At 33.8% G+C, this 24662-nt stretch overlaps 1 protein-coding gene across 8 annotated transcripts in view; it reads right to left on the bottom strand.

Moving 5' to 3' along the window:
• Nucleotides 1-24662, bottom strand: part of LOC6038998 (myotubularin-related protein 3) — a 42107-nt gene that overhangs the window by 13425 nt on the left and 4020 nt on the right. For 2 of the 8 annotated variants that reach the window (XM_038258802.1, XM_038258806.1), the window contains exon 2: nt 23604-24464. Coding sequence is in view for 1 of the 8 variants with exons in the window: in XM_038258801.1 (XP_038114729.1) it covers nt 2093-2170 (78 nt within the window). In the remaining 7 variants the exon portion in view is untranslated. Of the gene's footprint in view, nt 1-2092; nt 2358-23603; nt 24468-24662 lie in introns of those variants that run through there. The other 6 variants (XM_038258803.1, XM_038258804.1, XM_038258805.1 and 3 more) reach the window with 6 other exon arrangements.

The raw sequence follows: 24662 nt of genomic DNA, 5'->3' as shown, positions 1-24662 counted from the left end.
CAAGATTTCTATTCGAACCTAGTCGTTCGAATGCTTGGATGGGGAAATCACCCAAATTGAAAACTAGGATATTGCTATTAACTTCACGAAATCGCGTTTTCGTTACTACGTAAACGTTGTTCTTACGTTGCTCTTACGGCTTTTTGAAAACTCACCCGAGAATGTACCTTTAAGCAGGTACACAAATATTTTTTCAAAAAAATAAATTCAACTAAACTCGGTTTTTGGTTCAGTTTGGCATGCTTAACAACCCCACAGAAAAAAATCCGGTGATATTTCCTGGGAAAATGGGTAAAATTTTTACTTTTCTGAAAATTTTCATATAACATCTGGGAATTCCCGCCTTACCTTATCTAATCTACATACATTGGATTTGGTGTCTTTGGCAAAGTCGCTGGCATATAGATGATAAAAAGAAAAAAAAGTTTGGTGAATTTTTAAATAACAGTCAAGGTAGGCAAAAAATCATTGACCAGGTAACGTTTTTTTTTCAATATAATTATAAAAAGATTAATCAATTGTTCGAATTCATATTTTATGTAAATTTAAATTTAAAACCAATAATAACCTAAGTAATATTTTGATAAAAAGTAGCGTTTTCCAATTAATGACATTTTAGATATCGAAGCATTTCAATTTTTGAAAATAGTATTCATGTTTGCCCATTTTTGAAAAACTAAAATGTGAAAAGCTGGAAAATTTCCTACATTTTGATTTAAAAAAAAAAATTTGAAAATTTTGGAAATCAAAATTATTACGTCAAAAGGTCCAAATATTTACTATTTCATGAATGTTTCAATTTTTAATGTTGAAAAACTGACCATTAGGCTGGTACAAATATTTTTAAAAGTTTTTGTCACCACCCCCCCCCCTCCCCCCCCCTTCAAAATTGGCACGAAAAATCAGGGGGCAAAAAAAATGTATTTACAATAAACTTCAAAATTTCAATGAAAATTCAAGTGCAACCAGCTGAAATCAAATTAAAATTCATTCTTCTGCGTTTAAAATCATTTTTAGCATGTTTGGGTTTATTAAAAAATCTTAAGATTTTTTGAAAATTTTCGATGCAAAATCTTTTTTTCGATACAATTTTTGTTTTTACCAGATCTTAGATTTTTTGAAAACTAATGATTGCAAAACAACTGAACTAGTGTAAAATGCATTTAAAAACATTTTTTTCATTTAAATGTGAAGACTATGGCTTGTTATTTAAATTTTTATATTTTTTTATTTTTTTTGGCTCCCCCCTTGACCTCGGCCAGGGCCGAGGGACAAAAACTTTTTTAAATATTTGCATCGGCTTTAGTTCCAGAGATATAGGTGATCAAGAAATGGGGCCTTATTGGGCAACGCAACATAATTTTACGAAAAAATCGCCTTTTATGTCCCCCAAAACATGCTGCCAAATTTGTATGGACAAAATGATGCAAAATTACTTCGTTGAGAATCAAAGAGATCTTAACCCTCATTTAACAAATTAAAAAAAAGTTATATTCTAGATTTTTTTACTAAATGTCATAATAACCTAGTTTGAAAAATATCATCGAAAACTTATTTATGGTGAATAGTTAACTTTTTTGTTTTCGATATTTCCAAACAAAATTTCAGCGAATATTGGTATTTGAAACGACTTTAAATGTTTAAAATGCCAAGATTAATGGGAAAATCGCTGTTGTTATTGTATCGCTTTTACTGAAGAAAGTCCAATTAAAGTGTTTCAAAGTGAGTTTTATATATTTCCGTTCCCCAAGTACCGCTCACCCTCGCGATGTTCAATCTAATTTTTTCAAAATTTCAAAACTAGCAGTACAAAACACATTGAATCATCATCGACTCGCGAAAAAAAAAATCAACGTTCACCGGTCAGACACAATAATGCACTTTTATGGCTGTCCACCATCCGGGTGAGTTCACACATTTGGTGCGGATTCACCGTCCAGGCCTTGTAAGGTCAAGTTCAGGCTGACATTCACCTGCGGCGATGACAACACGACAGGTCCCGTCGCACTAATCCCACGCTCCAAACCGTTCGTATGTCACACACTCCGTGACGGGATTGGAAACTCATTAGAGGTATATCAACTTTGCTTACATTTGCTTTCTTCCTGGCGATGGCTTTCGCTGCCCCCTCGTTGTTGGAGCTCGAAAAAAGCAGAAACCGTAGTCCCATACTGTAATGCGTTTTTTCTACGTCGTTACTTTTCAACAATTTACGTAATCACCAAATGTGTTCGTGCTTCCAGAACTTATTTCGGCCAAGTGGAACAAAAAATCAACCACAAAACAAGATTCTTTGCGCCGTTAATAACTTTCCGCGAAGTGCTTCCCTCGAGGGTCGCGTTACGTTTGAACGGGACGCGGCTAATCAGTCGGTACTAATAGTCCAGAATGGGGCAAGCAAGCTAGGGAGTGTAAGAGTAATTGTATACTCTCCGTGCTGCGAGTAGTATCAGTATCAGTTTGTTCCGCGCCGGAGAGATGGAGTTCCTCGCGATCGACAACGTGAGGATCATCGCGTACAGCTTATCAAGCGTGTAGGAAAGGAGAGAAGTAACGTGGAGGATCGTTTTGGGACGAGATTGGAATTGTTTGTTTTTGAATGGAAAAGATGCAATTTAATCAAGTATAATGAACACATTTGAATAACGAAAACAAATGCAGTGATGATCGATTCAAACATTTTCAAAACATTTTAAAAAGTATGAATCACCAAAAACTTTAGACATTTTTCTAGCATGACTACATGTTTAGGTAAGTGTAGAATATGTTAGAATTTATCAATTCTAATATTCTATGGAACAAAAATTCAGAACAGAAAAGAAATTGTTTTTAAAAATTTGAACCAGCAAAAGTGAATTTTCCTATGTTGTGAAATTCAATACACAGACAAAAAAATAAAACGACCAGAGAATCTTATCAAGTGAAAAATGAAAACAACATTATTCTAGAACAAACCTGCCCAGAATTGGCAAAAACTGCTTTATTTACTTTTTTTTTGTCGTCACAAGCCTGCCAAATTTTGCCGCAAGTTTAAAGTACACGCGCACGCATATCAGCGGAAATTTTAACAGCGTTATCGCACATGGAAAGAAGACTCTAATCGGGGATTTATTTTGGTTTTGGTCGGAAGCTGTGCTGCGCCATTGCGCGCTCAATTAATTTTCGGTAATCAAAATTGGGCTGGCCGGCGCCTTCCAGACGATCCACTACGTGACGGTCAAGGACATTTCTTCTGGGACAATTTGTGAATCCCACTAACCACGTCACACAAAAAGAGATGGCAAAGCGAGATAGTGTGTCGTTGTGTTCCACAACAATTTGAGCTAAGATACCTAAGGGCGGACTTAACAGATTTTCACGAGAAATTACTCACGATAATTGTTTGCTGGCTTGTGGGCCTGTCCTTAAGTTTGTTAAATGATAACAGCAGTGCAGGGATTACAATTTTCAAGCTAAGATGTGGAATCAGTTTCATTCTCGTTTGCAAGATAAAATTCTCTGACGTCTTGTAAATTAATTCCGTGCCACGGAGATAAAATGGAAAGATAAATATTTTGAGTTACCTGATGATAATGGATAAAACAAGAAACTACGATGCATTTTGGCCTTAAATTAAACTTAATAAACTTTTAGAAATATTTATATCTGGAGTTTTCTTTGAAAAGAACTTATGAACATATGAAATATAATAGCTTATAGTGCCTTTACCTGGTTGGTTGAATATTACCTCTTTTTTGAGTAATATTACTTGAATAATTTGTAAAAATGTGAATCTGATGAAAATTCATCAGAAACTGAAAAATATTCATCAATACTTGATGTAATATTACACTTTTTTTTACACAAAATCTGTCACCATTTCCTGATGATTATTACCATAATTTTTTTTCTGTGTATTATCAAGCATAAGTTTATAGTGATAGTGTGAAAACAGGGTGTATTTGCAGAAGTTTAGTTTGTTGAGTTCCCAATGTTTTTGATTTGTGTTAAGTCTGTTTTTCAGTACAATTCAATGGATCATTAGAAGTTCGATTACCTGTACTTTTTTCAAATCATCTTTGAATAATGGAAACATTAAAAAGTGCGATAGTTTTTTTTCCTAAAGAAATTGTTGATTTCTTTGACCCAAAACAAGTTAGTTTTGATTGATTGATTGACTGTTATACTCTCAAATAACTATTTCCTATATTCCCTGACCGAAATTTTGGTCATCATATTCGATTTGAAATTTCATAACAATTTTGGAGTCATATTGAAGTCAAAATTAGGCAGCAAAAACATTTTTTCATCAATAAAATCTTGATTCACAATTTTTTACATGTTGTTTGAAGATGCATTTTAAATATGATGACACATTTTTTATTGTAAATTATATATATTTGTAGATTTTTTTTTGCACCTGGTTTTCAAATCCAATTAAGACCATTAATTTAAAACAATGCTTTGCTCTAAGCGCTTTACAATAAAAAGTGCAATAGAGCCATTCATTTTTTATAATTGTGCGAAAATGAGCGTCTCACTCGAAAGATCCGTCCACCTCTAATTTTAAACAAATGGGCAGGAGCCTTAAAAAAAACTGCACCAATATTGTATTGATTTAAAAAATCGGCAAATAAAGAGCGAAATATAGACAATTTGGGTCACACACATACACACCAGTTCATTTTAATAGCAGGATTATAGCCTTACCTCAGTGTGGAAGGCAACACAGGGACTTATAGTTGTTGTTTGGCAATTATTTGGCAGTGCATAGCATAAATGTTTAAAATTTGGTGTGTTTTCAGCTCTTTTCTTTAAAAATATTTTGAAATTTTGGAAATTAAAATTTACTATTTAAAGGGCTTGAATCGATTATTTTGGACATTTTTGAAATAATGGGCTAAATTCTAAAATTTCAAAATATTTTCTAATAGATTTATTAATCAGACAATTTGATAAACGTTTCACTTTTAGCTTTGAAAATCACACCAATAGTTTCCGAGGTATCGCGAGTGTTGAGCTTCGAATTCCTTCGGACACTGATAAAAGCTGATTCGAATTTCGGACACTTTTGTTTCGAATTCATGGCACTCGATTTTGCTTATAAATCGCACAAATTTGGACTGAATGTTAGTGAATCGCATTCTTTAGGTCTCAAATAAGCTGTTTACAAACGATATTTTATATAAAAAATTGCTAGAATTTAAGGAAATCCAAACCGTTGCTTCGTACGCCTATGAAATATTTCAGTGAAATGTTTCGCATTTTGATTAACTTATAATTTTATTTTATTTAATTGTTTTGACATTAGAGCAGTTCTCTGGGAATTCAGTCATTCGATTTTTTTGTATTTTTTAATCCGACTGAAACTTTTTTGGTGCCTTCGGTATGCCCAAAGAAGCCATTTTGCATCATTAGTTTGTCCATATAATTTTCCATACAAATTTGGCAGCTGTCCATACAAAAATGATGTATGAATATTAAAAAATCTGTATATTTGAAGACATTTTTTGATCGATTTAGTGTCTTCGGCAAAGTTGTAGGTATGGATACGGACTACACTGGAAAAAAATAATACACGGTAAAAAAAATGGTGATTTTTTTTATTTAACTTTTTATCACGAAAACTCGATTTTCCAAAAAAAACACTATTTTTAATTTTTTTTATATGTTTTAGAGGACATAAAATGTCAACTTTTCAGAAATTTCCAGGTTGTGCAAAAAATCATTGACCGAGTTATGATTTTTTTAATCAATACTGATTTAAAAAAAAAATCGAAATTTTGGTCGCAAAAATTTTTCAACTTCATTTTTCGATGTAAAATCAAATTTGCAATCAAAAAGTTCTTTAGTGGAATTTTGAAGCCATTTTGCATCATTAGTTTGTCCATACAAATTTGAAAATAGTGTATGATCGTTTGTAAACAGTGGGCAAACATGTGCACTAATTTAAAAAAATGAAAAACTGCGACTATTTTGAAAAAAGTTACATAAAAATGGCTATAACTTGAAAACGGTGCCTTTTATCAAAATTTCACTTTTTGATTGCAAACTTGATTTTACATCGAAAAATGGAGTTGAAAAATTATTGCGGTCAATGATTTTTTGCACAACCTGAAAATTTCTGAAAAGTTGACATTTTATGTCCTCTAAAATATATCAAAAAAAAAATAATAATGTTTTTTTGCAAATCAAGTTTTAGTGATAAAAAGTTAAATAAAAAAATCACCCAATTTTTTACCGTGTATTATTTTTTTTCAGTGTAGTCTGTATCCATACCGACAACTTTGCCGAAGACACCAAATCGATCAAAAAATTCCTTCAAAAGATACAGATTTTTGAATTTTCATACATCATTTTTGTATGGACAGCTGCCAAATTTGTATGGAAAATTATATGGACAAACTAATGGTGCAAAATGGCTTCTTTGGGCATACCGAAGGCACCAAAAAAGTTTCAGTCGGATTAAAAAATACAAATTTAAAATTGAAGAAAAAATACCGATTTCGTAGAGAATTGCTTCAAAACATTAAATAAAATTTGTACCAGCCTTATGACACCGGCAAAAAACATTTTTTTGAAAAAAAAAATCACTAAAAAATACTTTTAACTTGAAAATTGTGTACCTTCCTTTTAAAAAAAAGTGTGGCAATTTTCGAAAGCAAATTTGCGTTTTATATTGACTTTTGAAATTTCTGCAAAAATTCATATCTCGATACTGAATTTTGATACAAAAGTCCTGTGACCCCATTTTTATCATTTAAAATCTAAATAAAATCAGAGTAATTTAGGGTCGTACTTAACTCGACAATGTAAAAATAAGGCATAAAAATATCAATAGATTCGATTATTAGAGGGTTTCATAATTGAATCATGATTTATTTTCAAATAATTATTTTTCATTATATCAGAAATAATAATTATTTTTGGAGACAATTTCGGTCGATATTGATCACACACAATCAGATGATTTTGGAGTCATATTTTAAGTCAGAAAGAAAAGAAATGAAATTTTGGGAAGGACTTCGTAACAGTCGAGATAGATTTTCGCCTCCCAAAAAAAGTCATGATGAAATAGATTTTTGATTTTATTAATAGTACAAAACATTTACAGAAAGGTAAAAGTATCCACAGTGTAATAAAAAGTGTTTTAATTAAACACACACACATACCAGAATCCACTCATCACCAGACGACATCAGTTGGAAAGAAGAAGCTCAGCTGACCGATCGCGAGCGTTCTATTTATTTACTATTTTATATAGTGAATGCGCACTCAGAGTTTGACGACCCTGATAATAAAACAACAATGAACAAGCACTCAAAGTTGGATTTACTAGTACGTGGTACTAGCACTGCACTATAGCGGCGGCCTGTTGCCAACAGCGGCAGCCTCATACATCAATCGCGCTAGAACACATGGCACCAGACGCCTCTTTTATACATTTTTTTTATTATAACGCACATGTTTTTATTCTCGAAATTCCCCCTTGCGTTTTTACACTATTTATAAATTACATGCATTCACACAAGTGCACTGGAAAACGAAAACAAGCGCCACTTGGCTGTAATTATCACCAGCTCATTTTGTTTGACGGATTGTGTGCACTTTTTGAAGAAAAAAAAAAACATAACGGCACTATAAAACAAACTGCTGGTATCACCAGGGCACACCACAATATGAATAAATGGCGGTCATAAATTTCAGGTGTCACGTGCGCTGATAACGAATGGAACCATCCTGACCGCAGCAACTGATAAGATAGTGAGGCAAAAAGTTGCACTTTTCTTCACATCAAACAATGCACTTTTTTGATAACGAGCAACGACCGGACTTTGAACACCTCGCAAGTGGTAACGTGGCAAAAGGTAACAAAAACACAAATTTAAAGTTTTCCTAAACGAAGCGTCACTCTTACCGGGAGGACAGTCGCCAACTAACACTCTTGCTACGGATCTACCGTTCAACACCATTTCTCCGTCGAGCTCAACTTGAGTGCAACTCCCAACTCAACTACCTTCTGCGCGGTTGCACCGGTTCCTTCCCTCGTCCACAAGAAGCCGGCGGGCCCGCGAGGTCGACTGTTTCGTCTGGGAGACCTTCAGCGATCAACCACTGTAACCAAACCAAGTCTGCGAGAGAGGGAAAATATGAATGGAACCATATTTGGAATGGTAGCGAAAACCGAGAGACAGAGAGAGAGCGAGAGGGGGGCAGGGAACGTCAAATGCAACTTGAACTGGTAAAAGTCTCGGGATGTTTGCGGCGGCAGAAACCGGATACCTTGAGCGGACGGTTTGGTCTGGACCGTTGCGTGGGCTTCATGAATCTGTTTCTGCGTTGGATCTAATTGAGTAGTTATTTACCGATGGTAATCAGACTGAGAAATGATGGTAGTTTAGAGCTAATGTGTTTATTTGCCGACAAGACCGGACCATGTTAAGGACTATTTTGCACATTTATCTACTCATTAAGATTGAAGTAATTGAAAACTAAATTCCCGCATTAATGTGGCTAACTCTGCCATCAATTTTTACATCATATTAGGAGAGGATCAACAACCTGGAAACACCTTTCTCCAATCACCCCGAAAGATGCACGATCGCGGCTCCCACGACAGATTTTGCACTGAACCGGTGCGCCGCTATAATGTAATTATTACAACTTAAAAAAAAAAATGCAATTACCATACAAAAATAAACGGATGGCGAGCAAGCAAGGCGGCGGAATCTATCATCGACAGCCGATCTCACTTTCTCCTGTTTGCGCCGTCGTCGTCGGTGGTAGACAAGTCGGCGGTGGTAGGCTTGAATTTGGCTTGTCGATGGCATGATTTATGAATATCTCTAATCGATCAGCGGCAGCTTCAGCAGTCGCCCCGCAAAAGTGCAACGTGAGGTTCGTGAGAGAAAACCGGCCTTCGCGTGCTTCGTGTGCTAAAAGCAAGGTCTCTAAAGTCATACCAGCGATGCTCAAACAGTTGTAGTGATGGAGCATTTTTTTGTCAAAAGCCTTATTTCGGATATGAGACGTTGTTGTTTTTAAACGAAGTATTTCATAATTCAACTCAAAGTTGATTTTTTCAATTACTGATACACCCCGAGTATTTTTTGAACTCGAGTTTTTTCGTGTGTAATTTGTATTTTTTAAAAATTCAGCTGTGATTTTTCTGAGAGGATTTTTTTTCTTCATTTTATTATCATTGATTGCTTTATTGAGTTGTAGAATAATCCAGACTTAATCACAGAAAGTTTTTGGAATGTTGAAAGGCATCAACTATAACAGGAAAACTGCAAAAAGAATCCACTTTAGTTGGAGAATTGGGAAACCATAACATTTTAACAATGCAATAAAAGATTAAAAGTTGCGTTTTTCGGGCACTTTCGTTTTTTCATGCAAAATTTTACATTTGGTATCTTTGAAATACCTCAAAAATATAATTATTATTAACATTATTTAAAAGGCTTGTATTATTTTTCAAACTCTTATAATGTTCAAATACTTTTTAAAACCATTAGAAAACCATTTGTGTAAAGAATAACACACCTCGATATTTTTAAAGTTGATTTCTGTGAACGCTTCGGTTTCGTCAAGGTATGATAGATTTGGGTTCGCTGAATACACTTTTATAGACAGAATTAAATTTTAGTGAATTTCCTTCCAATAATTAAAATTGTAAATTTCGGAGAAAATACCATTTTATCTATGAGGTTTGCAAAAATAAGGGGGTGCACATGGTTGTTTTTAAATGGTTGAATAAGATCATTTCATAGCATTCTACCCAAAATTTAAAATTTTACTTGTTAGAAGGGAATCTATTAAAATTCAATTTTGTCGATTGGAACTTATTCAGGGATCCCAAGTTTATCATACCTTGACGAAACTAAAGCGTTTACTGACATAATCTTTAAAAATGTCTAATTGTGGGATCAAAGCATGATTTTTTGCTATAAAATCAAAATACACAATTAGATTTTTGAATGTGCGACAAAAGATCGAAAGTGGAAAAAGGACGAATGGACTATAGTTCGAAAAGAGAAAATCATTTTTTTGTGAGTTGAAAAAAGACAAAAAAAATAATTAAAAATATACATAATTGACAACTTTTTATTCCAACAAATTAATGTATTCTTCTGTTTTTACGTTTACATTTTACATTTACAAGAGCAGATAAAAAACAGAATTCAAGCTGATTTTTAATATTTTATTTTTTTTATATTTTAATTTTTTTCATTCATTCTGATTCCTAAAAAACAATTTTTCAATCGAGTAACTTCATGATTCGAATTCCCGGACGCTTCGAAACCCGGTCACCTCATCTTGTTTTATCAATTATTTGGGTATATGTTTGCATAATAATCGTCAGAACTGTGTTATTTGATGAATTCTAACGTTAACTTTTACTTCAAATTTGTTTGGAAGCTGCAGTCAATGCCAAAACAATTTTTAAAAAATAAAAATATGAGTTTACCAAAAAATTGAAACATTTCACTGAAATATTTCATAGGCATCCGAAGCACCGGGAAGGCTAACCAGAAATTTATTTTTCTGATTTCCTTAAATTCTATCAAATTTTTATACAAAATATCGAATGTTTTGATGTTAACAACTGAGCAGTTCTCTAGGATTTCGGTCATTCGATTTTTTTTTGTATTTTTTAATCCGGCTGAAACTTTTTTGGTGCCTTCGGTATGCCCAAATAAGCCATTTTGCATCATTAGTTTGTCCATATAATTTTCCATACAAATTTGGCAGCTGTCCATACAAAAATGATGTATGAAAATTCAAAAATCTGTATCTTTTGAAGGAATTTTTTGATCGATTTGGTGTCTTCGGCAAAGTTTACAAATGTTTCATATATTAACATTGAAAATCGGACCATTAGTTGCTGAGATATCGACATTGAAAAATGGTGGGCTGTTTGGGTGAGACTTAGAAAACATCAATTTTCCTGTTTTTAAACCTTCGCATTGCAATATCTCAGCAACTAAAGGTCGTATCAACAAAGTCCGAAGAAGCAAAATATAGAGAATTTTCTCAGCTTTTCAAAAATATTTTTTCAAAAGTGGGCAAACATGTGCACTAATTTTAAAAAGTGAAAAACTGCGACTTTTTTCAAAAAAGTTACCTAAATATGGATTTAACCTGAAAACGGTGAACTTTATCAAAATTTCACTAAAGTACTTTTTGATTACAAATTTGATTTTACACCGAAAAATGAAGTTGAAAAATGCGACCAATATTTCGATTTTTTGAAAAAATCAGTATTGATTCAAAAATTCATAACTCGCTCAATGATTTTTTGCACAACCTGGAAATTTCTGAAAAGTTGGCATTTTATGTCCTCGAAAACATATCAAAAAATAAAAAAAAATTAAAAATAGTGTTTTTTTGCAAATCAAGTTTTAGTGATAAAAAGTTAAATAAAAAAATCACCAAATTATTTTTACCGTGTACCATTTTTTTCCAGTGTAGTCCGTATCCATACCTACAACTTTGCCGAAGACACCAAATCGATCAAAAAATTCCTTCAAAAGATACAGATTTTTGAATTTTCATACATCTTTTTTGTATGGACAGCTGCCAAATTTGTATGGAAAATTATATGGACAAACTAATGATGCAAAATGGCTTCTTTGGGCATACCGAAGGCACCAAAAAAGTTTCAGCCGGATTAAAAAATACAAAAATTAAAATTGAAGAAAAAAGACCGATTTCGTAGAGAATTGCTTAACTTATTTGAGACCTAAAGAATGCAATCAACTAAAATTTCCATCCAAATTTGTGCGATTCATATGAAAAATCGAGTGTCCGGAATTCGAAGCAAAAGTGTTTGGATTTCGAATCAGCATTAAGCTGTGTCCGGGATTCGAAGCATAACATGTCATTTTAATTTGAAAATTCCTGGGGAAAACTGGTTAGAAAAGACATTTTTTGAATGCATTCTCTTGAAATTTACTGTTTATACTTCATCCTGATGATATTTCTACATCTCCAACATTTTTGTTTTGCCAGCTTATAACAAAAATTAAATGCTACTAAGTGTCCGGATTTCGAATCATGATACATCGAATCATGATACATGCATAATTTTGCTTATTAAAATCACCCTTTAACGGTGCACATCAACCAGATACATGTCGACAATCGACAAAAATTTCATTGTGGTTTGGATGAGCGTTTTAGCAGAATGCATTACTATGAATACAAAGAGACGAGTTGTTCTTTTTAATTCCGTCGAGAACAGAATACTGATGGAGTCTGCAAGTTGTAGACGAAATACATATCTGTCAAGATATTAAAAATATATAGCGGAATTAAAAGGAACAACTCGTCTCTTTGTTATTCATAAACAATTTCATTTTATGAACATTCTTTTTAATTTATTTTCATGGCATTAAAATATACATTTCCATCCATTAGCCACACAAATTTGAAGACAATTTCATTGTCGAGATATAGCTATTAAAAGTTAGCAGTTTGAAAAAACGGGTGCCACGCTATCTCAACACTGCCTTGGCAAAATAAAAATGTTGGTGTAGACTTGTAAAACCAATCCCGTGTGCATAACTAAGTCCGATTTTCAAAAAGTTTATTTAAAAAAAGATTATATATAAAAATCGTCGGTTTTTGATTTTTGTTTTTTTAAGGTTAAAATAGGCCTTCGTCATGCACACGGGATATGTCTTGAGAGTCTTCACCCCGAATTTCAGCCAATTTGGTCAATCCCATCTCGAGACACGTGGCACCCGTAAATCAACTCGGTGTTTTGAGAAAACCCCTCACAAAGTTTGACAGTTCGCTTCAGGCATGGCAAAATGTTGAGCCTTAATCGCCTCTTACTCAGTTTAATCAGGAAATATCTTCATAAAAATCTCAGGAGTGATTGAAAATCAACTTTTCAGAGGATTTATTAAACTTTCTGTAATTTGATTTTTTTTGCGATTTCTACATGTATGTAACCCCTTAAGTCAATTCACCGCCTAAATCAAAACTATATTGACTTGTATTGAAAAGTAATACCGTAAGATCCTATTTGACAGGTATCAATAAAAAAAATCTTGTTTTTGCAACTTGTTAGTCAAATAACCAAATGAGTTATACTTTTAAATTTAATGAACATGGATTTGGAGGATGTTATATGAAGAAACTTGTTTTGAGGCTAGGTTAGTAAGACAATAGGTTATCGGGCACTGAAAAGACTTCAATGTTTTGGATATAGTTACTTTTACCTTTTATCTCTTTTTTAAGATAGTTTAAGAACCACTGATCTGTTGAACCATCTATTGAGTAAAGAGTGCAGAAATGGAGCTCCCCCCCACCCTCTTTCCCCTCACATTTTTCCAGTGCTAAATTGAATTAGGCATTTGCGGAATGTTAAACAGGCTGAGCCACCACTGCCGCAAAAAAAAAAAGAGTTAAACGTGGGTCGGATAATTTATTAGCGCTTTTTGCCACCTCTCCTAATGGGCGACGGCGGTAGTTCCGAAGGGCGCAGCCTCCCGGGCATGTCGTCGGCGCGGTTGTCGTTAAAGTTGCTGCTGCTTCCAGCACCAGACAGATAGAAAGTCTAGACGTTTAGCTGCTCGTTTGGCACGAGTTTGGATGCAGTTGTTATATGTGGAGAAAGGTTGAAGTTGGAGATTGCTGCACTTGATGGTCGTAAATTGGCGTGGGAGTTAGGTTGCTGATTTGGCAACGGTTGATTCGTAGCATACAATGTTTAAAATAAGTTTAAAACCGTAGCTTTATAAATAATATTAAAAATATGTGATTTTTTCCTCTCTAGCAATGAATCTCGCAAACTGCAAGCAAAACCTCAACTAGGTCACTCTGCCTCAACTCTTTGCCGGTGTCGTTGATTCCACGAAAGGAAAAAGCAACTGGTCAAGCTCGTACAAGGTCGTCCGAATTAATCTGCACACATTTCGTGCACCTGTGCACACCCGTACTAGTGTTTACGGCCAAGAACAGCGAAACTGCAAACTTGAAAACGGACACCACCCTACCCGAGCCATGTAAAAAGAAGAGTTACTCCAGTACCTGCTGGTTAGTGTGTCAGTCTACTCTAGAACAAGCACTAACGCACCACCAGGGAATTTGCAATGTGTCAGCTAAAGTAGGTTCGCCACACCTCACCCACGAGAACCCTTGTGCTGATGGCGCCAAGGGCGGTCGGGGTTGGGCTTGGTTTACAGACGGGGGTTTTTCTTCGGAACGACCTTCTTGGTCGGAAAAATTGCTCCATTTTCCAATGGTACCACATCTGCTTTGCTTAAGTTACCGCAGAACCTTTGTGTACGACCACCAGTAAAACGCTACTCCACACACTGCAAGCCAACTGCATGTCGTTGGCGTTGTGGTCTCTTGGTGCAATTGTTTACTTCGCTTTACTTCAGAATACACAGTTTAGCAATTTTGAAAATGTGGTAGGCAAAACGTTTTTGTAGTTGTCTATTAAAATATGTTATTATGATATTTGAGGGACTTCTTTAGAAAAAAAAAAAAGTTTAATGAATTTGTTATCTTCAGCAAACCCCTACATAGTTTGTCATCCGGCATATTCAGAAAATAAAGTAAAACGCTTTAAACCCCTACTTTAAATCACACTTTTTAAACCTAAGTAATTCTCCGCCAACTCACACGACATCGGAAAAAGTTGCCCTATTTCCTCTTTAATTTTCGTCAAACTTTGCTCTAAAGGTTATGTTTGGTCCTAAATTTTTTTGAGGTCGCGAAATTGCCTATCTATAGGCGTAACATACATTGAAGGTAAGTCTCTGCGTTTTCTATAAAGATGAAAATTTATTCAATTTGTTTTTTATAAATTTGGTTTCTCGGCAAAGCTTACATATTTCTTTTCCTTCACTTTTTATCATTGAAAATTAAATTCTCAACAAACATATCTAAAGTTTTACTTGAAAAGGTCCTATAAACATAGAGAATCTAAGAGTTTTGAGCAGTTCTCTACGAAATCGGTCTTATTTATTTAATTTTTTTGTGCTTTTCAATCCGGCTGAAACTTTGTTGATGCCTTCGGTATTCCCAATGAAGCCATTTTGCATCATTAGTTTGTCCATATAGAGCAGTTCTCTACGGAATCGGACTTTTTTCTTTAATTTTAATTTTTGTATTTTTTAATCCGGCTGAAACTTTTTTGGTGCCTTGGGACCATCCATAAACCACGTGGACACTTTAGGGGGTGTATGGCGATTGTCCACGCTCCATACAAAAAGACAAAAAGATTTTTTTTTGTATGGACAATTGTCCACGAAAGGGGGGGGGGGTTCGAGATTTTTTTTTTCAATCATTAATTCGTTCATGTAATTTTCCATACAATTTTGGCAGCTGTCCATACAAAAATGATATGTGAAAATTCAAAAATCTGTATCTTTTGAAGGAATTTTTTGATCGATTTGGTGTCTTTGGCAAAGTTGTAGGTATGGATATGGACTACACTGAAAAAAAAATGATACACGGTAAAATAAAATTTGGTGATTTTTAATTTCACTTTTTGTCACTAAAAGTTGATTTGCAAAAAAACACTATTTTTAATTTTTTTTTATTTTTTGATATGTTTCAGAGGACATAAAATGCCAACTTTTCTGAAATTTCCAGAATGGGCAAAAAATCTTTGACCGAGTTATGATTTTTTGAATCAATACTGATTTTTTTAAAAAGTCGAAATATTGGTCGCAAATTTTTTTTAACTTCATTTTTCGATGTTAAATCAAATTTGCAATCAAAAAGTACTGTAGTGAATTTTTCATAAAGTGCACCATTTTCAAGTTATAACCATTTTTAGGTAACTTTTTTGAAAATAATCGCAGTTTTTAATTTTTTTAAATAAGTGCCCATGTTTGCCCACCTTTGAAAAAAATCTTTTTGCAAAGCTGAGAAAATTCTCTAAATTTTGCTTTGCTGAACTTTGTCGATACGACCCATAGTTACTGAGATATTGCCATGCAAAGGTTAAAAAACAGGAAAATTGATGTTTTCTAAGTCTCACCCAAACAACCCACCATTTTTTAATGTCGATAGCTCAGCAATTAATGGTCCGATTTACAATGTTAAAATATGAAACATTCGTCAAATTTTCCAATCTCTTCGAAAAAAAAATTTTCAAAAAATTAAAATCAAGACTAACATTTTAAACGGGGCAAACTTTCACTATTACGCCGAAAATATTTTTTTCGAAAAGATCGGAAAATTTCACGAATGTTTCATATTTTAACATTGTAAATCGGACCATTAATTGCTGAGATATCGACATTAGAAAATGGTGGGTTGTTTGGGTGAGACTTATAAAACATCAATTTTCCTGTTTTTTAACCTTTGCATGGCAATATCTCAGCAACTATGGGTCGTATCAACAAAGTTCAAAAGCGCAAAATATAGAGAATTTTCTCAGCTTTTCAAAAATATTTTTTTCAAACATGGACACTAATTTTAAAAAATGAAAAACTGCGACTATTTTCAAAAAAGTTACCTAAAAATGGTTATAACTTGAAAACGGTGCACTTTATCAAAAATTCAGTAAAGTACTTTTTGATTGCAAATTTAATTTTACATCGAAAAATGAAGCTGAAATTTTTTTGCGAACAATATTTCGATTTTTTGAAAAAAATAGTATTGATTCAAAAAATCATAAATCGGTCAAAGATTTTTTGCCCATTCTGGAAATTTCAGAAAAGTTGGCATTTTATGTCCTCTAAAACATATCAAAAAATAAAAAAATTAAAAATAGTGTATTTTTGCAAATCAAATTTTAGTGACAAAAAGTGAAATTAAAAATCACCAAATATTTTTTTACCGTGCATCATTTTTTTTCAGTGTAGTCTATATCTATACCTACAACTTTGCCGAAGACACCAAATCGATCAAAAAATTCCTTCAAAAGATACAGATTTTTGAATTTTCACATATCATTTTTGTATGGACAGCTGCCAAATTTGTATGGAAAATTATATGAACGAATTGATGATGAAAAATTGCTTCTTTGGGCATTCCGAAGGCACCAAAAAAGTTTCAGCCGGATAAAAAAATACAAAAAATATCGAATGACCGAAATCTCAGAGAATTGCTCATAATTTTCCATACAAGTTTGTTAGCTGTCCATAAAAAAATATATATGAAAATTATTAAATTACACCCTTTTGAAATGTTAGTATTGATTTAAAAAATTGAAAAAAATATGAAAATATTTTAAGACCGGAAAATTTTAAGAATGTTCCATTTTTAACATTGTTAATCGGACCATTAGTTGCTGAAATATCGACATTAAAAATGGTGGGTTGTTTGGGTGAGACTCAGAAAACATCAATTTTCCTGTTTTTAAACCTTTGCATGGCCAATATCTCAGCAACTAAGGGTCGTATCAACAAAGTTCAAAAAAGAAAAATATAGGAAATTCTTTCGACTTTTCAAAAATATTATTTTCAAAAGTGAGCAAACATGGGCACAAATTAAAAAAAATAAAAACTGCGACGTTTTTCAAAAAAGTTACATAAAAATGTCTGTAACTTGAAACAATGTACTTTAACAAAATTTCACTGAAGTACTTTTTGACTGCAAATTCGATTTTATTCAAAAAATCATAACTCGGTCAAAGATTATTAGTCCGTTCTGGGCATTTCCAAAAAGTTGGCATTTGATGTCTCCTGAAACATATCAGAAAATAAAAAAAAATAAAAATAGTGTTTTTTTTTTTGCAAATCAAGTTTTAGTAACAAAAAGTGAAATTATAAATCACCAAAAAAAATTACCGTGTATCAGGTAAATAACAACAGAAAGCGTAACAATACTTTTATCTTGAGTAATATAAATATTTTGCATCCGTGAACCCGGATAATCGAATCATTATTTTTTTTCTTGCTTTTAACATAAAATTCGAATATTTCGTTAAATTTGAATGGTTGTTTGCCTATCAAATTTAAAATTTCTAAATACTCGACAATCAAATATAAGACAACGAAAAATAACGTGATTCGATTGTCCGAAGATTTTATTATCAAAAATGATTTTTTAAAGTCCTTCGGATAATCGAGTCTGGACTGTAAAAGGAAATGTCTTGAGCTTCAAATTTCAAACAAAATTTAAAAAGAAAAAAAAATATCCAAGAAGTTGATCAATTTATATTGAATAATAATTTTTTTTACTCGTTTCTCCATTTACAATTTGAAGTCAAAAATTTTCAGGTAGTTTTGATGTAAACTTTGGAAGTTATTTGCAATTTTGCAAATAACTGTTATGAGAATAAATTTTGAAAAAATTTAAACTATTTTCATTCTTATTTTTTTCATTGCTGCTGAAACTCATTTCATGTAATTTTAAATTAAATTTCCAAATTTGATTTTTTTCAAGAAACATAAAAATATTTTCCTCAACCGTTATTTGCGCCGAGAGACCACAACCGTGACGTCTGTGTTCATTCATCATCTGCACCATACACACTCAGTACCAGTATGAGGCACGGTAGAGTGCACAAAAATGCATACGCAAGCTGCCGCTGCTGCTTTCCTTTCTTCTCAGTGTCATGTCAAAGCTATTTTTAGCAAATGTAAACACGACCTTTAGCACAGCAACGTCGCGTTTAGCGATGGCTTCTGCTCGTATGTAAACCTGGCGGCGGCATTACGACCTCCTCGTATACGGGAGGAGACAGCATTCTTCAACTTGAATTCCAATGACTTTTCATAATGTGAACTGTGGAACACAACTTATCCGGAGGATTTTAAAAGATTCTAATACCATGAAAAGCTTGAATTTACTGGCATTCATCAGTTAAATCTATGAGAAACTAGGGTAATCCTGCTGAATGACATACAGCAGACCACCCTTATCACTTCATAATCCTATGAACTATATACCACAGAGTTCATGCAAAAAGTGCTCCTTTAGCTACAGCCACGAGTATCAACACCTCGGTCCGCTCCTCGAACTGGAATAATCCAGCTTGCTTGTTTAGTGCAAAACGTGTAAAACGTTTCCACTAAACCTGCTTTTGCTGCCTTGTTTGTTTTTCTAGCACTGCGTTCACTAACCAGAAACAACAGCAACAACAACTCAGAGACACCTCCGTAGTCGTCGTCGTCGTCGTACAGGAAGTTGAACACACGTGCAATCGCTGAATGTCGATTGAAAGTTGAATTGACTTCAAATAAAAGAGTCACATCGACCCAGCGTCAGGTATTGCCTGCTGGAATCGGAAAAGGCCCATTTTCGGTCCCATAATGCACGAAACAAGTCAGGAGGATAGTCAACAAGGCGAACGCTAACTCTCAACTCCACGACTTGGCGGAACACGGTCGATGTGGAAGTGGATATACCTACACGGCTAATATTTTATTAGAAAACATAATCACGTTCGCAGCAAGGTCGAATGCCTTCTCGGGCGGACTAAGCTAGTGCTAGTGGTGATGTGTCGCGCGCGCAGTAATACACCTACCCTATAGATACTGCTTTAGTAGTAGTGCGTTGATTCGCGGGAGTTTTCTTTCCGTCGACGACGACGACCCCACGACGACTGTCTTGGCATGGGCGCGCACCAGTACCAGTTCATCGAAATTGGTATTGGTACGAGCTGGTATAGTCTGTAGTTAGTAGTTAGTACAAAGAGCATTATACCTCATGTCTGGCTGTGTGGGGGTATGATAAGTGTATGCACCGAGTCAGGCGATCGCGCGAGAGTTGCATTGGATTGCTGCAGCAGCAGTTGTGTGACGGCAAGGGAAGTCATACGATTCGTCCAAGGCAGATGTTCGTCATTTGGTTTGTTTTGTAATGCTTTATACCAGTTTGTGCCGGATTCGTCTTCTCCTTGGGTACCCTGTATCCGAATGTTTGCCACATGAAGTTTTGAAACATTGTAATGATGACTGGGGATTATCTTTAAATTGGAAAAGGGAAATATACCCATTTTAATCATTCTAAGCCGTTCGACCAATTCTCATCACTTTTGCTGTTTTCCGCTATTAAATTAACATTTTTAGATGTATCAACAATGGAGAGTTGCTTGCTCACTTTTATTTGAGCTATTTATTACTTTGGAACAGTCAAAAACACTGTATAAAAGCTGTAATTCATTATTAAAGTGCTGATAGGCCGATGATATAAATAGGCTGAGAAAGGGTATAGTTCCCCTATTGTGAGAAATTCGAAATAATACTGTTGCAAAATAAGATTCATTGCAATAATTATTTTGCCCTTAGCAGGGTGACCACTCAAATCCCATTTTCAAATTCCTGACTTTTCCAGAACCTCAAATACTAGTCATTTCTTATCTATCTATCTTATCTGATTCGATACCAAATATTACAACAACATCAATCATCAATTAATCAACAATTTTAATACAAATTACTTAACCAGAAAATAAAAATTAAAAAAGACGTCAAAAATTAAAACATTTTTATTTTTTACAAAGAGAGAAAACATAAACAATCAGTCAGAAATAATCAAAAGCTTGACATTATAAATTCAATGTTAATTTGAAAAAATTGCCAAACATAAAGTTTTTGTCACTTACTTGATATGAAAAAAGAGATAGTAAAAAGATGAAGATGAACATAAATTATAATCTAATTTTAAGTAAAAATTATTATTAAAGAACGCTTTAAACATTATTACTTAGTATTTCAGTTATCAAACAATTTTAAAATATCTAGGAATTCGTTTAAAAGATTGTTCTACCGTGTTCTTTTTTATTTCTTAAATTTTTATATTCGATTAATTAAATCAATGTTGATCAAATTTTTTCAATGAAAAGTCCTTTTTTGAACAACTAATTTTACGCGAAATGTTGTACTAATGCGTTAAGCATTGATCGATTTAAAATAATTATACCAAAATTTCTTGAATTTATTTATTTGCAGGTAAGTTTCCATTTCATTTTTTTAACATTTTTTTTTTCATTCAGAGCAATAAAATGTTTGAATATTATACGATATTTCAGTTTACCGACAACTTAAAATCAAGCCTTATCTGTAGTAATTTAGCCATTCTACAAAAGAGTGGAAGGGAATCAAAAATTTGTTTTAAAAATAAATTGACCTCATGAATATTTTTAAGCATTTAAAAACATTTAACCACAAAGAAAACTACTGCCAAACTCAATTTGGAATCGTTTTTGAATGTTTAAGTTAACCGTTAAAAGTTAAATCTGGAGTTTTTTTTTAAAAGGTCCAATAAACCAAATTTTCAGTTTTTGCTTTTTGAGTGTTTTTAAATACGCCTGACTCAAGGCGGTTTCAAAAACACCCAAAAAGCAAAAACTGGAAATTTGTTTTATTGGACCTTAAAAAAAACTCCAAAAATGTGAAATAAGGACGTTGCAAAAAATTTTTGAACTTTATGTCCCTCGACTCAAATTGAGAAAAAATAATTAGAAAATGGTACTACAAAATATTGCAAGATTATTCAAGAGTTAAAAATAATTTTCAAACATGCTTGCTTGAGATTTCCGACAATTTCCAACTTTTTGTCAGAAAAATCTCAAATTCCCGACATTCTCGATTTGAGTGGCCACCCTGCCCTAGCCTCTGGAGAACTTTGAAACCGAATAAAATTAAAAAAGAAATGAGAAAAAGTAAAAGAAATGTAAATGTCTGAAGGATTGTGTGATTCTTCGAATGATGAAATCATGAACAAAACTATGGTTTCCGTTTCTTATTTATTTTCTTACTTATAACTATTGTTTTCTTACTTTTAAAAACAAATTCGAGTTTTACGGCTCCATTTCATTCAAATGTAAAGTTAAATCTTCAATGTCTCTTAGACAATTTTAATGAAAATTTCCTCAACCCTAAAAAAGGAATGAACTGGAAAATAATTGGAATTTTTTGGTTCAAATTTATTTTTAATTTGCTATATCTTGAAAACGGTGAACCAAATCCAAAAGTTCTTTTCGATTGTTTAAATAAATTTAACTTAAGGGGTTACATACATGTAGAAAATCAAATAATTTGGTAATACAGAAAATTTAATTAATCCACCAGAAAGATAATTTTCAATCACTCCTGAAAGTTTAATGAAGATATTTCGTGACTGAACTGAGTTAGATTTAAGTGCAAAATTTTGCAATGCGCAAAGCGAACTATCAAACTTTGTGAACGTTTTTCTCTAACCGAGTTGATTTACGGGTGCCACGATATCTCGAGATGGGATGGACCAAATTGGCTGAAATTTGGGGAGAAGACGCTAAAGATTTATCCCGTGTGCGTGACGAAGCTCGATTTTAAAATTTTGCTTTTAAAAAAAAACACAAAAATAAAAAAAAGACGATTTTTTATATAAAAAACAACAAAAATATTTTTATCTTTTTTTTTAAATAAACTTTTTGAAAATCGGCCTTCGTCATGCACACAGGACCAGTTTAACGAGTCTTCATCAAAAGCAATGTTGAAATATCGTTTTTAGAAATAGCTAACTTCAAATAGCTATATCTCGGCAATGATACAACTAATAGTCTTCAAATTTGTTTTGGTAATAGATAAAAATGTATATTTTAATGCCCTGAAAAAAAATTTGAAAAGAGTTTTAATGTATGCTCGTACCAACTTCAGACATTTTAACCCATTTACATGTATGTAACCCCTTGAAAAACTGAAGGAAAAAATCAAGTAAAATTTCTATTTTTCCAAAAAGATTTCAAAAACATTGCTTGGCGACCAATTTTTGTCTAAAATAAAAAAAAAGTAATTTGGATAATTGAATTTTTGATAAAAAAAAATATTTTAAAAATCGGTAGATTTTTTTCGCTGTACCAGATTTTTGAAAATTTACGTAGCATTTTTGTATGGATAGCTGCCAAAATTGTATGGAGTCTTTTTTGATTTACCCATATAATAACACAAAATGGCTTCTTTGGACATATTAGGAAAGCCCTCAAAAAATTTGAGCCAGATAAAAAAAATAAAAAAAAATCAAAAAATAAAAATTGCCCGACTTCGTAGAAAATTGATCTTATCTAGAGATTTTTTAAAGGTCCTACAAACTATTGTATTTCATCTGTTTATAAGACCTTTTAAAAAAACTCTACATATTTATTTTAGAGGTTTATGTTTCATCTGAATTGATCCAGACTCCGCGAAATCATTTTCCAGGAATAAAAAAAAAAAAAAATACATATAATGGTAGTATGTCCAAGAACACACGAAACGCGGCCAGCTCTACTGCGTTGTTTTTACCGCGGAAAGGATTCTGTGAACGGATCACATTTCACAGAACCTACCAGAGAGGAAGGATGCGTGGACATGCCGTAAGTGATGAGCTTTCCCGAAATAAAATAAATGGTCTAGCATCTAAACTACCAAACTCGACAAAAATGAGAGGTGGTGTAGGAAATTTTGGTAATATTTAAAAACCAGTGGATATTCTCCTTCTTGCTTTTAAGTAACAAATCACTAAATTCAACGAGAATCAGAAACAACGGCGTTATGTGAGGTAATACATTACAAATCTAGCTACAAGCTTATTTGCTTTTTTCAGTTGTGCAAGCTCACTGAAAATTGAGTCATACTAAAATTGTTAGTGAAACGAAAGTTGTAAAACCCCCTTGGCATAGCTAATTAAATTAAATACCCGGATAGACACGGCACTTTCATACAAATGTCGATCACACTTACCTTTAGCGGTTTCTTTTCGTGCTAGCGCGTATCGTTTCTGGATACAAAAAGCCGCCGGAAGGTTAGTGACTTCCACGCACGAGATTTTCCTCAAAAACACAAATTTTCCTGCGTGGGATTTACCAGGATAATCCACTCATGACGTTTGTCCCCCCCTCTCTCCCCAAAGCCAAAAAGGGACCACGAATTTCACTAGACTTCACTCACAAAGGCTTGGAAATTTTGACGGAAAAGCGTGACGTAGCACTTTTTGGTCGCTCTTTGGTGGACCGACTCGCCGAAATTGGAGCAACTGAATTACCTCAGAGGTCAGGGCAAGAGATGTGACGGCGGTGGCGGTTGGTTCTCTTGCGCCAGACGGCGACGCGAGTTCGCTGATGCTGCTAGACAGCCAGCGACTCTCCGGAGGGCGATGTTCTTCTTCCACAGTTTTCCTTGACAAATGCTTCCTCTTCTTGGGCCCGACGACGAACGAATTTTTCGGTAGCACTCCACAGTAGTTTCTGCTTCTTTATTCTGCCTGTCAAAATCAATACTCTCAGTGACTCACTCTCCCGGTCGCAGCAGAATGGTCGCTGTTGTGGTTGTTTCGATTGTTTAATTTTCCCCAAAACTGATAGACACAAACACAATTTTTGTCACTTGAATCGCTTCATGACTGCGCTGCTGGCCTGCTGGAACGGATCGCACTATCGCAGAGAACAACACAACACTCAAATTCCATTCCGATACCAGTATTGTGTAACCATTTTTTGTCGCTGCTTTTCGTTGGACGCCGTCGTCGGCGTCATCATCCTCGGCGAGGTTTCAGACACACTGCGAGAACACTACTCTGTGAGTACAAACTATGGTTCAGACTGGCTGCTGGCGGATGCAGAGAGAGAAACCCGGTATGAATAATGTGCACCCATAGGAGCCAATTCGGGCAGGATTCACAATTTGGCATTGTAACGAAGAGAGCGAGCCGCGACGTTACCGATGACCCAAATTTTCCTTTTGCTTTCTTGTGCCATACATATAAATCATTCCAAAAATAAGATACAAATAAGAATAGACAGT

The sequence above is a fragment of the Culex quinquefasciatus genome, chromosome 3 (genome assembly GCF_015732765.1).
Source record: "Culex quinquefasciatus strain JHB chromosome 3, VPISU_Cqui_1.0_pri_paternal, whole genome shotgun sequence".
NCBI classification, from domain to species: domain Eukaryota; kingdom Metazoa; phylum Arthropoda; class Insecta; order Diptera; family Culicidae; genus Culex; species Culex quinquefasciatus.
The sequence above is the reverse complement of the archived record's forward strand: the minus strand, read 5'-3'. Positions and strand labels throughout refer to the sequence as shown.